Here is a 17,999-nt window from a genome sequence, read left to right as displayed (position 1 = left end):
CAAATTGAAACTCTGCTCAGCTGCATTAAGGTGTCGACACCAGTATGAGCCCTTCACTAACTGCTGAATCTTTTGCATCGGAATACTGTTGTGAGACTTAACGTAAATTATTTTAAATTAATAATAGCCTTGATTTGATGTATTTACCTGCTGCCTAAAATAATCCTATTTTCCTTTTCAATAGTACTTTGGATTTGGTTCAAAGTCGCACGTCCTTTGTAGCTTTAGCTTTTGTTGTGCGAACGGTTGAAGGAGTAGGAGCTGCTGCATTAAGAACATCATGTTATACAATTATAGCGTCTCAGTTCTCAGAAGGAATAGGAACTACTTTTGTAAGTGCATGTATATTTTATGTCAGAATAATATTCTACCAAAATTAATAAAGTAATTGTATCATTTATCACATTTATTTGCTTCCTTTAGGCTATTCTGGAAACATTTCTTGGGATCGGACTTATCACGGGCCCTACACTTGGTGGAGCACTATATGATGTGAGAAATTAATTTTTCAGATTATTGATCCTGTCTTACCGACGACAGTGAAACGCGACATAAAGTTATCTAATAATTACAATAAATTTGATAATCATATTTTTAGAATTAAACGAGTTATCATATTTCAAATTCTTTTATTTTAAGCCTTATTATTTCATTTTTATTATTAGGTATTAATGCAGCTTATTTTCTTTTTCAGCTTGGAGGCTACGGCTTGCCTTTCTACGTAGTTGGCAGTATCGTTGTTATAGACGCTATAGTGATATTTTTCGCTCTACCTGATGTTGGTAAGTACCTATAAAATAATTATTTTATGCATCATGCTATCTGCAGCTGCTACATTTTTTTAAACTTACATTAAACCAAATATGCTAGAATATATAAATACTTCAGAGCATCATAAAATGTAATGTAAGCCAGCATATTATTCTAAGATAAAAAAAAAATATTATTGGAAACGACGATAAAATCAATACTGTTCTGTTATCAGGACCGGATCCAGAAATTGCATGTATGTATGTATGTGTTCATACTATATGCATGTATATATGCGAGCACGAATGTCTGTGTTTGTATACATATACACATACATCAGACATATGCACATACATAACTTGCATGCATGCATGCATGCATTCATACATTTCAGAATCCGGCTCAACAGAATAGTACCGTATAATCTGTGCACACAAACATTATTACCCAATTTTCTTCTACAGGAATTACATTTCTTAAAAGTTCAGAAAGCAAATTTATTTTTCTTTTAATACAGGTTTTTCTCCTAGAACACGGCAGATAGGGTCCTATAAAACAATGTGCTTTACTTGAACTGTACTATACGAGACTAACAACCAATATTAAATAGAGGAATGCATTCAGAAAAGTTAAAAAAAGAAAAAAATGGATGGTTCTCATTGTTGCCTCATTTACATTTAGACTTTTAGTAACTTCAGATGCCTTTTCTCTTTTTAACAAAGGAGTCAAAATTTGTATTTTCATCTCTGGAGAAATAAATTTTCTTTTAAAAGTTGTTTACTTACTTTCAGACATAATTTGGGACTGAAATATAATTTCGTGATAGTTACTCCTAAAAAGGGAAAAGATTAAAAGTTCAAAATTAAAATAACTGTTATGAAATTAAAATATACCTTGTAAGAATTATGTTAATTTTATTAACAGTTAAATTTTGAGTTAAACTTCCTTTCCTATCGCTTCTTAATTTCAACTAATCACTTCCGGCCAGAACGTAGTTTTAGAATCACGTCTGAATGCTAATGAGAAAGAGCGGTATTTAATCGCGAAGTTCTACTGTCTTAGTGAGAGAGATACCAGATATTTTGTCTAGCACGCGTCCGCCTTTTTAGGGTACTCTCTGGTAAGCTACTATTACGCTCGGCCGTACTTTAGGCCCTAGATAGCCTCGCAGTCAATTTGCTTTAAGGGGCCAACTCTGTTAGAGTTTTGATAGTTTCGGCTATATCCTTTTTAGTTAAGATTAGTTTAGTTTATTTCTTAGTCTCTTAAGTTGAAGCCCGAGTGTCAGCTTTATTGTACATTTCCAAGACGGAGTTCTGTTAAATCGTATTTGAATTACTTTTTAACCCTTTCCAAGTATATTTACTGTCACACGTACTCAAGCGATTATTGGCTTACTAGTTCTTAAGATTCTTCACATCCAACTGTAACTTAGAATTAATTACACAGTGGGGAATCCTGCACGGTTAGGGTTATTAAATTTTTACTGCACTTTTTCAGTAGAAACCTTAAAAGTGAAACAATTTCACCGCGATCATTTGCTACATTTTAGCAATGAAATTCTATTATCCAAATTAACAATAGAGCTTTATTTGATAACTTTTCTACGTTTCCGGCATTCTAAATTAATATAAATACGAAATTTACTCTACCTAGTGAATAATAATTTAAATTTATCTCTTTTATGTAAGGCAAATATAATATTTAAAAAAAGACAGAATTGGAAGTAGATACCTTTAAATCAACTAAATGAGTTAAATACATTGGACATAACTTTAGAATTGTAATTATATTAATGAACCTTTTCTTTGTTACAGATAAAACAACAATTCCAAAAAAAGGAAACCTTCTAAAATTTTGGTTTCATCCTGGCGTGTTAATTTACTCTCTAAGCGTCTTCACGTCTTTCAACTACATTGGTTTCAATCAAGCTACTCTAGAGCCTCACATCAGAGAGGTAAATTTGCAAAGTCCATAAAAAGTAATGCGGAAGATATTACAGTTACGAAAATTCAACGATTCATATAGAAAAAATAAGTTTTAATATGCTAAAAAAAACCTCGTTTTCGCAAAAAATGCTTGGTTTTGACCTAATGTTTTGCTTTTTTCTTGATGCTAAATTCTTTTCATTTCTTGTTTGCTATTATTCAGTATTTCCTTGTAAATTTTATGTATTGTAAATGTATAAAATAACGTTAAAATGTATTAAGTATTAAGAGAAGTAGTCTGACAATTTTATATACTTTTCTTTTTGTTTCCTTAAAAAAAGTATCTTAACTTTTCTTTCTGTAACACGCCGAATAACAATTATTAGAAGCTCAAAAGGCCAGCAATTAGCATTAATGCTTATAAATTTGTAGTATTAGTTTCAAATTGCCGCCAGGCGGGAAAATGACTCTGACTGCCTTACTGAAGCTTCCGTGTTCGAAAATCGATGATGACATGGATGTAATTTGTCCGTCCCCTCGCAGCAGGCAATGGTGGCCCACCTGTTAGGTGCCTCCATAATAAAATGACCACCGCTTACGGCCTTAGTAGTGGCCAATATCTATAGACTCGCCATTGGAAAAAAACAAAAAAATGTTTCGAAGATTTTTACTACAGAACCCTCTTCTTCAGCTGCAGGGATGAAGCTTGTGCTCAAGCGGTACTAGGGAAAAAAATAGACTAGAAAATTCGAGAAAGTTCCATAAAAAAAAAAAAAAAAAGAACAAAAGCACAGCTGCTGGCGCCATCTGTTGATGAAAAAGGAAACCAACTATGAAATGATAATGAAAAAATAAAATAATATTTTAATCAGCAAGCCAGTTGTAATTTTCGAAACAGTCTTTTCGGCCATGACTCAAACGTGATTTTGGTTTCATCTTTCCTCAAAAAAGCACGACATCACACATATATCAGCAAGAAGACTAAGAGGGCTTTCCATGGCTAATCCCTCACTTTGGTAGTGATACGTATTTTGAATAACAAAATTTGTTTGTTTGAAACAAAGTTGAGTAAGGAATATCAACTTCTCAGTTTCGATACATGAAAAATGAACTACTCAAAGTCCAGTTTTTGGACATTTTAGCGTATCTTCTACTAAAACATTAGTAAATAATGATTTTACCAATATTATCGCGTGAACATAAGCTTTTCTGTCGTCATTTTTAATCCTGCAGCTGAAGTAGAAGGTTCTGTAGTAAAGCCTTCGAATCTAGTACTGCAAATTCATAAAAATTAAAGCTAATTACTGTTGACTGAACTTCCAATAATTTTCTTTTTGAGTTTATTCATGTGCCATATACTGAATTACTGAAATCAGTACTTCAGTGTACTCATATTTAAGCATTTTCTAAAAAAATATTTTAATTGAATATTTTTTGCAGGGCCATTTACTATATTCTTTCCCAGTATTCTTTCCTAATAATTTATAAAAGGAAAAAAAAAAAAAAAACTGAACGATTATATATATATATTCTGCATTGAATAAAAAAATGTGTAGAACTTTGGAAAAATTTACTTCGTAATTGCTTCTTTTCTTTTCCTCTCTTTTTTTCTGTTTTACATTTCTCTTTATTTTAATCCTATGCTTCTGCCTAAGGAATGTATGTATTAGTGTTTGATAGCTATGCTTCTCGAATCAGTTGTTTACCTCATAATAAAGTTGTTTTTCAATTGTCCTCTCGAAGGTGACTGTCTCTATCCAAAACAAACCATACCAGTCCAGATGCGCCCAGACAGATCAATATACTCTGTCTACGCGCATCTAAACTAGACAGATAGAAGCCACACAAACTTTTTAGGAAGAAAAGTTATGTCTAATATTACCTCGAATCAAACAGCGTAAACAAACAGAATTATGATAACATTTCATCATCGACTGGGCAGATGAGCCCGAATATTAATGATGCTGGCTGTTGTTGATGTATTTTTTTTTTTTTTTCTTTAGCTGAATTTTGTGAAGCATATTTTCAGGCTGAGTGCAATTTTTGTTAAAAATTCATTTTAATGCGTATAATATAATACAAATTTAATTTACCATTTTTGTACTTCTAAGACATTGCGGGAAAAAGAAATTGCCTAAAAAGATTGCAGATGAATTTCTGTTGATTCCTGATCTACTTATTTAAATTTATGGAAAGCTAATACTATCAAAATCAACTTTGAAAATTAATTTTCAAAATTAGAAGCGGCTATGTCTTCTGAAATGTCGTCGGTAGCAATAAAAAGAGATAATAATAAATATAGCAATGACAAATTTAAATTATGTTTAAAGTAGTAAAGCAACTGAAATATTAATTATTAAATTAATAATAAATAGTTAAATAATAAATTTAAATATAAAACTCAAATTAACCAATAAAAATAATAAGTGAGTAAATTAATGGTAATAAGACACAGTATTGAATGTTTTGAATAATCTTCTCTGTCAGCTCCGAATCTTTAAACTCTGAATAACAATATTAGCGTACATTTGTATTACAGTCACTTAATTTTTGGCTCAACTAGAACTGTTTTTCCTTTTTCAATCCTTTCTTAAAATAAATAGAAAGGAATTGAAACTATTTAAATTTTAGCCCTGAGAGGATCAACAATGAAAAAAAAAAATGTGATGTTGTTTAGGGATTGTCAACAACCACTTAAATATAGTTTTGATTTTAATCTGAGTTTGATCTTTAGGATTGTTAGGGAGTATTAACTATTGATTATAAATATTTTCAGTTTGCTTTTCAATTTGATCTTTCAAGGCTTGTTAGGAAGTATTATTACTATTAGTTAAACATCGTTTCCTTTTTCTTTGAAGTTTGATCTTTCAGGCTTGTTGGTAAATGGTAACTAAACGTAGTTTTAACTTTCTTTTCAGTTTGATCTTTCAGGGTTCCTGCTAGGAATGATGTTCGCCTTGAGTGGAACTGTGTATGCACTCAGTGCTCCTGGCTGGGGTTGGCTGTGTGATAAAAAGGTAAGCTGGAAAAACAAAGCTGTATTGTATATGTACATCTGTTAATCAACAGGAAACATATATAAGTGAAACATAATTTTCAACCAACTAAAAATAAAACTGATGTGTATGCCAGAAAAAAATATAAAAAGTATAGCTATGAAATAATAAACTTTAAGAATAGACACTTAAAAAGTCCACTGGCATTACATAAAAGGAATTCTTAGAGTACTAGCTTTGCAAGTAGCTTGTTAGTACCCAACCGGTTGACACTAGTTTGTCAGAACCCTTTCCTAAAATACTTTTTATTTCAAACTTTAGTCAGGAAATCGGTCTCTGAATTATTGAAGTCCACACTACGTGTAAGTCACGTAAAAGTACAGTTATAATATTAAAAGTATAATAAATAAATGTATAAATAGTAATATAAATAATAATATAATGTTAAAATATATAAATAATATAAATAATAATATAGTATTAAAATTAAACTATAAGAATAAATATATAAAGAAAATTACTGGCGGCATAAAAAATATTAGTTCTGTATACACTAATGCAGATATTTGACTTCAAATGAATCTCTAAGTTAAAAAAGGAAATTTGCCAGAATTAATAACTGATACTCTTTTGAATTACTTTTTATATTTTCTCATTTTGTTTCGACAAAACTAGGGTTAGTAAAAAGAATTGCCTTACTTAGAGGAAACTTTGATTTGAAATTTATATCAAGAGATCTTAAAAGAAATAAGTTATATTGAGGTTGAATGGTAATTTTTATTAAACTTCAAACGCAATCAACAGTGCTATTTGTAATGACTTAACCGATGAGGTGTTAGCTATCGATCTTTTGATCTTTTTGTGTTCTGATGGATACGTTGCAGGAGAAAATTACTAAACCTTAATAATGGAAAACATGTAAAATTAAATGCCGAATGATATATGTGTTAAATAAAGTTCACTTAATAGTTAAGCATTTTCGCGGTACAACTTAAGTAATCAATACAGGAAATACAGAAAATTAAATAAAAGGTTTCATTACGAAATTAATTGCTGATTTTCGCTTTCGATGAATGACCTAAAATCATTAATTAAGAGGCGATACATTTTTAAAAATAGAAAAATATGCTGCAATGAATTTTCATTTATTTGTTTAGGGCGCTAGTAAACCGGTTACTATGAAGTATAATAGTTCATAAATTATGCCTAATGACAATTTTATATAACTTTGTAATCCCAGCAGGAGCAAAATAGGCTTACTTAAATGTTGGTTGGTGGATAATTTGGCGCATAAGCTGCTAGGCCATAATGTGCCAGACGCATGGTTGCTTACTTAAAGGATTTGTGAAAATAAGCATGTTCTGGCTATTAATAACTGGCACTTGCAATAAATGGCCGCCTTTTTAAATCTGTACATGAAAAGAGCTAGCATTTCTCTGAAATCAATCCTAGAATTACTTTAGCATTTCTCCTTAAAGAGTATTTCTTTAAATCCTAGGCTTACGTGAAAATGTCCAGTCTTTCCGCAAGATCTAATTGATCTAAGTTGAATCTTTGATAATGACAGGGAAATTCTTGCAGTTAACAGTGAATACAAAATATTAAAACAAGTTAAATCTGACAATAATTTTACTTTTAATAATTTTAAACTCGTACAAAAGATATATGAATATATTTTAATCACATAATATATCAATATTTTAGTCCATTTCATTTGGCCAAATATTATCATAATTTAGTGTTTGATAATTTGTTACTTCAGTTCACGTTGATTCTGTTTTCAATGGCTGATCAAAGCTGTGAAATCCGAAAATGTCTGAGAATCTCTTTTTTCGAAAATAAGATCAGAAACGACGATATTTTGTATAAGTGAATTCTTTTCAGGTGCTTGTAGTCGTTATATCCTAATGTTTCAAATATAACAGATGTAATGAAAGTAAAAAAAAAAAAAATGTGAATTTAAAATGTCTGAAAACTGATTGTTTTCACTCTACAGTGCACTATACTTATTGCTGTCAACGTGTGTTTAATAAAAGAATACTGTCTATTGTCATAATTTCTCTTTACAGTGTAACAGTCAGTTCCTTAGCTTAATAGGATGTTTTATCAATATCACATCGCTGCTTCTCCTTGGTCCTGCTCCGTTCTTTCATATGAAAGCGTAAGTATCGCATACTTTGCATAAGAAAATTCTTATTGGAATATATTCCTTAGCTGACGATTATTACAGTATGATTCTGGATATCAACTGTTGCTTGAAATTAAAATTTGAAACGAATCGTACATTAATTATAAAGAAAAGTAGATCAAATTCCCAGAAATAATTCGACAGCGATTAATGTTTTTGTCATAAGGTAAATTCCAGTTAGGAAATGGCGCTGCCATTCTCTATACAGCTTACATTAAAATAGTTTTACCAAAGGTACCTCTAACAGGTGAAGATGGGCTTCTCTCTTTCGACAAAATAATAACACAAGGTTGCTGGAGATTTACAGAAAATCCAAAATAGGCCATTACTTAATTGAGATAACTGGCCAGTTGAAGATAATATGTAAAATTCTGTGGACTTTTCCTCCTGTCGAAATTGAAAAATAACAAGACAATTTACGAAATATCCAAAATGGCCTCGATTATCACCGGCAAGATACTCGGAGAAAGTAGATAACTGCTTTGACACCAAGTCACAGCTCTCAACCACAGATAGATCTCTAATTGAACCTAAATATTTACAGTATTGTATAACCACGCTAAAGTTATAGATTTATGAAATGCTGATTGGTTATAGATTTATGAAATGTTTTATGAAATGCTTAACGTAAAAGATTTTTCAACATCTAGGTGTTTAAAGATATTTAAAGATGATGATATTTTAATTTTACCTAAAGATTTTTAAATGATATGTCAATTTAGAGATATCTAAGAGTTTTTAATGTTTTAAATAATTCAATTTCGAGTTCAGTTTTCGGCGGCGGAATAGTCTGAATTCATTAAATGATTTCGAATTTTCCGTCTTATGTATGCAAAGAACGAGCCAGTTTTTTATACAAAGTCTTCCACGAAGGCATTCTTTCATAAGATTTATTTCTCTGGTTATTTCCATTAGTTAATAAGTAACATGTTTTAGAAATTTAAAATTTAGAAGAAATAATTTCCGATTTAACCTGCTGTTTATGACATGTGTTAAGGACAAATGAGTTAAAAAAGAACTTGTATAAAGCAATGATAAACTTTTAAAGGCGTATTAAGGTAGGATTGGAACTAGATTCAAGTAATTTTGTAAAAGTAGATTTATTAATAAAATTTCTGCCGCTTTCATAACTAGCTGTAGTTGGATTTCTATCAAGCAACTTTTGCTCTCAAACTACCTTTCACAAAAACAGGGTGCTACTTAACGAGTGCTTCTTTGAGTTTTGAATGATAAATGCATTTTTTAATTACAAATAATATCGAGACATATTGTAATTTGCATAGAATAAACTGTTAACTTTATACAGCTGACGATGAAGCTAGAAGCGAAGTAGCTAGGAAAATAGGATGCACTCCTGTCCTGACTCAAATGAGAGACCTAAAGATTGTTGGCTCAATTTACTATTGCACATGAGAGGTCATTCCAAAGTCTATGTATCTTCTCTATTACTTTAACAGCTTCTTTGCATTATGCATTTTTATGACAAATTACCTTTGACGTTACCTTTTGTTTTTAAATTACTGCAAGGATTTAATTTTGAAGAGAGTCATTTGAAGTTTGACAAATATTTAGTTTAGCTTACTGGAACTCTTTTTTTTTTTTTTTCCAAGTCTTTATTGTTTGTCTGTCTTACAGAAATCTTGCACTCGTCATTACATCTCTAACTCTTCTGGGCTTTGGACTAGGGGCTAAGCTCGTATGTGCTTTCACGGGAACGTTACAAGATACCATGTAAGTATTCAACAGTCAGTCTTTCGTTTCACAAATCCATTCTATGAAATACGAAACTGAAATCAAACAATATGATAACGCTCTATAAAGCTCGTTGTTTAACTGCTTTAAATTATTATAAAATAGCGATAATGGTAATATTACTTATACTACACTAATTGAATATTAATTTAATATAATGAATATTATTGATACAAATTTCAGCAAACAATAATACTTATAAAATATTCAATAAATTGTAAATTTAATATTGAAAAAGTTTTCCATCTAATAAGAGTTAATTAAGAACACTTTCATTATAACTGCCACTTATTATAACGTCCTATTCCTTAGGTCGCAAGAGGCTGTTATAGCGAGCTTCACCTGCATTATTTCACAAATTGTTTTAGAAAGATAGCACGCCTATATCTCTCGACTAGGTTGGCCGTATACACATGTTTATTAATACTTAAAAGATGAATCAAGTAAGGTAATCTTTTAAAATGATAATTTTCCTCGTGTGACATCTTTTAGTAAAAATATAGCAAATTAAAGTTTTAAACAGGTCATTTGAGAAGAATGTTCCGCTAATAGGTAACATTTACATTACCTACTTTACATTAACTTTTTTCTTTTGATTCCTTTGGGGAAAAGAGTAAGCAAGTGGTCTGTAATATGCAAAACTGAGCCTAAAAGGATCAAAATTCTCTGACATAAAGAAATTTATTAGTTGTGAAAAAATACAAATTTTAGAGGCGTATAAAATTTTAATTTCATGAGATAAAAGATTTCAAATTTCAACGTTTCAGTAAATTCAACTTCAAACCTATGTTTCTTTCTAAGTTTGTGACTGATAAAAAGGTATTTTTTAGAAATTCGCATCTAAACGTATAACATACATAATTCTCTTTAGTAACATGTGTATGCGGCCCCATTTTATTATTATTATTATAGATATCTTGGGTAAATTTAAATGGAAGGAAAGAATGGAAGCATTTTAGTTTCACTATCTGGTTGCTTTTAATGGGAAATATAATCGAGTAATAGTTGAGCTAATTTTTTGAAAATGGAGCTTAAAATGAGGTATTTAAGAAAATTTGACCTCGTCTTATCAGGTTCAGTGTTTCTCCTTACTTGCTTTGGGAACATGCAAAGACCTGACTCGGAACAGGGAGCTTACTAAAGCTATGTTCAATAAATGTGGGAAGTAGACAAGATACACAGGAAGGGTATATGAAACCCTTTATTTTTCACTCTTTACAATAATTTCCGGACTTCGGAATACAGAGACCAACCACTTGTGGTCTGAACGTAAGAATATAAAAATATTAACTAAACTCTAACTTAACTTTGGAATAATAAACAAGGGCCTACGTGGAAGATTGGCCGTATATTAACAGGAAGCCGTATGTAGTACAGAGAACTGTTAACACTACAATACGTTTAAAATTATCAAGAGGATTAAACCTCTGGCTTGGAAGGCAACCAGCAACCGAGTAAAACTGCTAAGGCAAGCGGCCTGCTTCGACTAACTCCTTCCTCTCTCTTGCTTGGCAAAAAGCCACAACTTAAGTACTTGGCGTTCGCCAGACAAATTTGCATAAATAAGTTAAAGCTTTTAATTCTGGCCGGAAGTAGAAAATAAGAAGTGATAGTAAAGATTTAAAATAAAATAAACGTTAGTAAAACTTAAGATCCTTACAGTCTTAGTCCAGATTCGAAAAGAAGACCTTTGGGTTGTCAGCTAGATTTGCTCTTATTAAATCACAAATGCACGTGGACAGATTACCTACTTTTACGTGGCTCACATAAAACTTTCATGTTTCATATATATATTTACTGAAAGGTGTTACTCAACCTGCTGTAGTCTGAAAACTTACCATATTTAATTAATTTCCTGGACAAGAATAGGGAATTTTAGATTAACCGTAATAATTCAGTCTTTTGAAGTACTGTGCATAGTAATACCAGTATTTATGCAGGGTAATGTAAATTTAGTTATTAGTTCATACTGTCTTCAGTAACGTTTGGGAAACATACAAAATAGAAAAATTCAAAGCTACCCTGTCATCATGATAAAATGTACAATTAACTAATGTCCTATTTTTGTCTTTTTATCAAGCTAATTTTTATCAAATCACTTATAAAATTTTTAAGTGAAATTCTTAGTTGGGTTTAGTAAAATATCAATGGAATCAATTACTGTCAGTTTTACTAGATTAAGATATGAAGTATTTTTGTAAGAAAAGGGAAGCAAAAACTTTTTGTTATTTGACACTTTGCGATTTATTCATTATAGAACTGTTTTTGCTCATATAAAAATGAAAAACAAAGACATTTTCAGGCCAAAAAAAATTCAGTTTTATAAGTATTTCTTTACTGAAACACACCCATGAAGCAGCCATCCAGCAGCAATTCACGTTGAGCATCAAGTTCACAATCCAAAATTTTTCTTTTTCGAAACGTTTCCACTACAAGGCGTTTTTTTAAACTCTTTAGATATTTTTTAATGTAAACATTTCATTAACAAAACTTCCAGATTTTTATTTAGAATTCCGATTATTGAGTTTTTTGGGGTCCGATAATTGTGCTTGAACTGAGTTTCACCTGAAAAGTGCGTGTTCCTTAAGAATCTTAATTAAAACAACGAGCATAACGCAAACAAAAATTTATTCGATCTGTAAAGAATTGTTCCTTACCTGTAAGATGAATGAAAGTAATATATGTAGATTTTTTGTTGTTTTTTAAATATTTAATAAGACGTGTGTATTGCACAGCCTAATGCGATCCTTAAATTAATATTGCTCTTAAAACAAATAATACCTACATTTGTCTCTTTCAATAAGCTAACGGACATATTTTTTCCTTACTTGCATAGTCAGATATTATTGGAGTTGCCTATTTCAACAACTCTGAAGTCTTTTTAAGTAGAAAGAAATAACAAAAGTATACTTTATTTATTTTTTGCCTCAGTTCACGTTAGTTAAAAGTAAACCTAAAACGCTAAAGTAGAAAACTATAACATATCATTGCGTTACTTATCAAGCTAATCTTTATTTCATTGGCATTGTTCCACATAAAATTAATATTACATATCAGGTTAATAATAAATAACTAATATCAAATATCCGGAGCGAAAAATTAGTAAATTGTCTGTTTGTCATTATCAAAATTTTATGAAAATCATATGATTTTTAAATATTTTATTAATTTATTTTAGCAAAAGAGGGTTACCACCTGACTTAAGCACATATGGCCTAATATCTTCGATGATTGCATCTTCCCAGTCCTTAGGGTGAGTCAAATGAATTCTTTATGTTACTGTTTTGAATGTAATTAGTATTGGTATCAAAAGGAATGTTTTAGTTTCTATCACAGTAAAAAATCCATCCAAACTGATTTCTTATATTTGTATTGATATATTGTATATTTGTGATGCAATAAAATTGCTAAGAATCCCATCTACACAAAATTAGGATTTAATATTTGTTTCCGATAATTATAATATTTTATAACAGCTCAATAAAACATTCTCTGCAGTTCCTTATAAAATGCTAATCTACGACTGACTATAAATACTAATGAATTTTCTATATACACTCACTTCCAAAAGTTAAGCACGGAGAGGAAAATGCTAATTTCCGGAAGCCAATCAGAATTAAAGAGGATGCAGTTCGCTGCAGAGGTAGATGGAAGTATGCAAATATGTTCTGACGACGAGAAAGAATTGACTGTATTTCAGGACATTCGCGTATGTGCTAATCTATATTCCAGATTCCGTTTAGAGTTCAAAATGTATGAGGATAATTTAACTGAGAAAATTTAATCCATCAAAAGGTTCATCTTCCAGAATTTAAATTTACATCGTAAAGTTTAAAAGAGTTGAACACTTTTAAAAATGCCGATTTGGGTCAAAATATGGATTTTTCATTGTTCGTTTAGTATTCAAAAAACAGGAAAAGCGTCTTATGAGGATTTACTTGAACTGGTAAAAATTAATTAGTCCGAAACCGTAACAGACTTGAAGCTAATTATCGCTATGTTTGAAAGTAACTGCAAAGTCAGGGAAATATTTAAATAAGCTTTTTTATTTAACAGAACTTAGAACATAAATGCCCATTCTTGCGCTAACAATATCAGCTACGGCTCACGGTGATTCAACTAAAGGAATAGTCAAATTTAATTTAAACGTAAAATAGTAGTCCAAAACAACACAATATACTTTGACTCAGTAATTCTAACTGAAACATCAAAATCAATTTGTCAGCAGCGAAATAACGCAAAGCCGAAGAATTACAACTATTGAAGTTGGCTAGGACTAAACGTAGCATGCACGTGCTGGATAAAATAATGTTCTTAAGAAGTAACTGGTTCATTTAAACAATAACCTTACAGTCTTATTATTTTTTTTTTCTGTTTAGATTTGTTTCTGTTTAGAAAATTCGTTTTTATCTTATTTAGAACTCCAGTTAAAACTTTTTTAATATTACTTGGCAGTCTATTAGTCAAACTAGAAATAGTGTTTTGCATGCCGTAAGTTTATGCTAATTCCCATGCTTGTTTTTTTACATTTAGGTCTCATACTAGGTTCTATAGATAAATAAATATTTATAAATAAAAATTTTCTCCATTGGATAAATTTGAATTGCATCTTGTAACTTGATTTTTTTTATTGTTAATCCACTTAATGTATTAGTGCTAAATATTTCTCCCGAAACTTGTAGCTTTCTCCTTTGGTTAAATTTTCTACCTCTGTAAAGCAAAATTGTGTTACGAATTATACCTCGTAATTATCTTTTCAGAGTCAAAAAGGTTAAAATCAGATGTTCAAAATGGAAAGCATCAATATTCGCAAAATCGTTTTCTAAAAATTGCGTACGTAAGAGATTTAATGTTGGTAAAACACATATCGCCAGCTCTTCAAAACTTAAAGTGATAGATAACAACATATAGTACATATGTAGTCAAATTCTTAGATTAGAAATTTTTAATAATTACTTTACCAGCCTCTATTGTCCATGTTGCTACGTGATTAAATTGTATTTGAAAATGAGTTGGTAGTTTACCCTAAAATTAGAAATGAGGAATATATGATTTTGTTAGGGTACGTTCAGGCGAAGGTCTTATGGTCACAACTTGCATAAATCGAACATCCGTTACTAGGCAACCAGCCATCGCTACGAGACGGAAACTGGTCTAAGAGTTCTTTTAGATGTTCTAACTGCTCAACTTTATGCCAACATGGTATACAAACAGACCAATTCTCAGCGAAGCAAAAACGAACTGACATCCTGTCGACGGATTTTCTTTCTTCTTCGATCCACGATCGCTGATTTCCGGGATGACGAGATTGGACATCCGCTTCTGCACATAGGCTTATAACATCTTTGAAAAAACTACTTTTCACCTGATTTCTTCTATATATTGAAGAAAAATCCTTTTGTTCATTGTAAAAAAATTATTTTCTTTTAATATGGTTTCCTCTGTTTTATAGCGTTATTCAATATTATTTTCGAATACATGCTTTGAATATCTGTAATTAAAAACCGTTCAACCCTTTAGTTTTTTTTTAATTGAGGCTGAATATCTGACATTCTTTTCAGATATATTCATATATCGTTAATACTTTTTATGAAAGGGTAGCTTTTCTGCTACAAGAACTGTGAAAGTTTCCAAAGAATATTTCAGGGAAATTCCACCGAATTTTTATTTAAAAGCAATCAACAACTTGCGACAATTCATTCTGCACACTGTTGTCTTTTTTAATCTCTTTTCTTGCTTGTTTATCTTTTCATTTCTCTCATTAAAATTGGATTTTTTGCCTTTCAGATCAGAGATCTGTGGTGGCTGCTAACTACGATCCCATAGATCTCGCATCCGTATCATATAAGGAAGTGTCATTAATGAGAATTAATTTTATGAAGGAAATTGGAAAGGGAACGAGAAAAAACGCATTACTAATTTTAAAACTGAATTTTTCCAGAATAGTTTAAATTAAGTGTTTCGTTTGATTAGTAACTTCAGACGAAGTAAAATGCAGTTTTACGAATTCGCTGAACCGAAATCTGGCTCTACATGGACGATACAGAAAAATGTCATTGCATCGCTATGTCCAAAAACGGGCCATGTCCAAGCTTCTTTTAAATTAATTATTTTTATTATTCCATCATTTAGAAAGAAATTTATATTTTATCATGAAAAAAAAGTAGCCTTATTCGCATGAATAATAAACTGTGAAATAAAAAACCTCGTACAGTAGATGTCTTTGAGTGTCTGCTTCATTGGTCGATTTTTTTTTATTAGAATTAGCTTTATATGAAAAGAGCTGCCTCGATGTTACTAAGTTACTCACTCAGAACATAAATAACCATATGTTACTGTTTTTGGCAAAAAATGGAAATTTACTCTTATTTATGGCGCATAATGAGTTTGTTTATTTCAGGTTGCTATAAGTTTCAGTTCTGTAAATAATATTATACTGCAGTGCTTCATCATAGATTTTCTGATTATGCTAATAACACTGATCCTATAACTTACCATAAATATGTAATAGGGGGACCGGAAAGCAATGTCGCTTTCTTACATTAAATTCAAACGAATACATTTTTAACAAGTTTTTATTTTTAATCAATAATATAATCACCCTCGTTATCAACAACATTTTGCCATCTAATGTGCAGATTTTCAATCCCGGACCGATAAAAATCAATTGGTTTTGAGTAAAATATCTCGAGAGGACATTTTAGACATCATCGAAATTTTCAAATTTTTTGCCGCTAAGAAAATGTTGTAGGGATCCGAATAAATGGAAATCCAATGCTGCGATATCGGCCGAGTATGGTGGGTGAGTATGGCAGTACTTCCCACCCCAATTCATTAATTTTTTACAGTGTTCCTCTTGCACAGTGCGGTCTTGCATTGTCGTGTTGCAGAATGACGCCTTTTCTGTTGACAATTGATATTTTTCGATTAAAGATTGGTTCACTCCATCCAAATGTTCACAATAAAGGTCTGCATTAACAGTTTGTCCAGGTTTCAGCAATTCAAAATGAACAATTCCGCGAATACTCCATCAAACACGCAGAAGCGCATTTTCGGGATGTAAACCCTTTGTAACCCCTATTAAAACTGCCTTTTGAGTTTTGGATTATCATATAGGACCTATTTTTTTGTCTCCACTAATCAAACGATCAAAAAATGGTTCTGTATGGTGCCATTGAAGCAATACGTTGCATGTGATGGATAGGTTGGCTTTGTTCTTTTCGGAAAGATTATGGGGCACTCAAACACCTACTTTGCTTATTTTTCCATTCTGCTTTAAGTGATCTTGGATGGTCGACCAAGGTTGGTTAAAAGTGTTTGACATGGATTTGCTTCCACTTCTGCCCTTAGCATATTGTTGTCGATATGCGCAGAAACGACATTACTTTCCGGTCTTCCTATTAGTATATTTTTCATACCTTCTTTCTTATTGAGTTATTGATTCATATTATCTCCTTTATACTACAATTTTTTTTTAAATGAGAAGTTTTAAATAGAAATTTTGAAGTTTGTCGAAAGAGATTCTAAAGTACATTCTAAATGATGTATACATTTTTCAAATATCATTTTTATAAAAGTTACCCTAAACTAAAAGATTAAAACATAAAAGCATGTTATTCAAAAGCCGAAAGAAAGGCATAAAACTCACAAGAGAATGACTCATTTCAGAAGGAATCAAGAATAGTCATCTAATTTTCTATTACTATAATTTTGAAATTGTCGAATATAAAGCGGTTAGTGATATAACAAACGAAAGAAAAACTCGCATTGTCTCTGCAAGAATTATTTCAAATACTGTGGGCTGTTGTATCTCCCGTTGTAAATATTTTATGTGATTTCACACAGTTACAAGAAAAACGTTGTGACCGCGCGATGATATGCTACTATAAAATTCATTGGCGGATATAAAAATTTAAGAAAAGCTGAAAATTAATTTAGGAGTTTTATTATCAAAAACAAACAGATATTTAGTTAGTAATCAAAGTTGGATCAGGATGAGGATTAGAATAGCACATGTGAGTGGAAAAAAATACATGAGAAAGCACAGAAACGTTTTAAAATGACTCAAAAAGAAACGCAATAATTTTTCACACAGAAAAGAAAATAAACTTTTAAAAGAGGATTATTTTAATGTTTCCATATAGTACAGAAAAGTAAAATATGTTTTTAAAGCGACTTTTTGCTTTTCTCAAAATGAAAATGTTTGTAATTTCTCTTTACCTGAAATACCAAAAATTTTAATTTTAAAGTTGAAATGACCTGAAAATTCGCAGATGTATTTTAAATATAAGTATGAAGAGAGTAAATTAAACTTATCATGACACAGTAATAAGTTTTTAGTAGTATACATTTAATGTGGGCATCCCGCCAATTGTTTATGAAACT

The 17,999-nt window shown here is 30.8% G+C and overlaps 1 protein-coding gene and 1 long non-coding RNA gene across 5 annotated transcripts in view; one reads left to right on the top strand and one right to left on the bottom strand.

Annotated features, from left to right (window-relative positions):
• LOC118182338 (uncharacterized) overlaps window positions 1–17,999 on the bottom strand; it is a 315,423-nt gene that overhangs the window by 112,577 nt on the left and 184,847 nt on the right. The window lies entirely within an intron of this gene.
• LOC118182336 (MFS-type transporter SLC18B1-like) overlaps window positions 1–17,999 on the top strand; it is a 102,464-nt gene that overhangs the window by 79,751 nt on the left and 4,714 nt on the right. For all 4 annotated transcript variants that reach the window (XM_035351669.1, XM_035351670.2, XM_035351671.2 and 1 more), the window contains exons 5-12: window positions 185–332; window positions 424–492; window positions 695–782; window positions 2,568–2,707; window positions 5,597–5,695; window positions 7,744–7,835; window positions 9,498–9,593; window positions 12,793–12,867. In XM_035351669.1, coding sequence (XP_035207560.1) covers window positions 185–332; window positions 424–492; window positions 695–782; window positions 2,568–2,707; window positions 5,597–5,695; window positions 7,744–7,835; window positions 9,498–9,593; window positions 12,793–12,867 — 807 coding nt within the window. The remainder of the gene's footprint in view (window positions 1–184; window positions 333–423; window positions 493–694; window positions 783–2,567; window positions 2,708–5,596; window positions 5,696–7,743; window positions 7,836–9,497; window positions 9,594–12,792; window positions 12,868–17,999) is intronic.

Source organism: Stegodyphus dumicola, chromosome X2, assembly GCF_044657685.1.
Source record: "Stegodyphus dumicola isolate Sdum_Otavi_A_Nest chromosome X2, ASM4465768v1".
Taxonomy (NCBI): domain Eukaryota; kingdom Metazoa; phylum Arthropoda; class Arachnida; order Araneae; family Eresidae; genus Stegodyphus; species Stegodyphus dumicola.
This window is presented reverse-complemented; position numbering and strand designations above follow the sequence as displayed.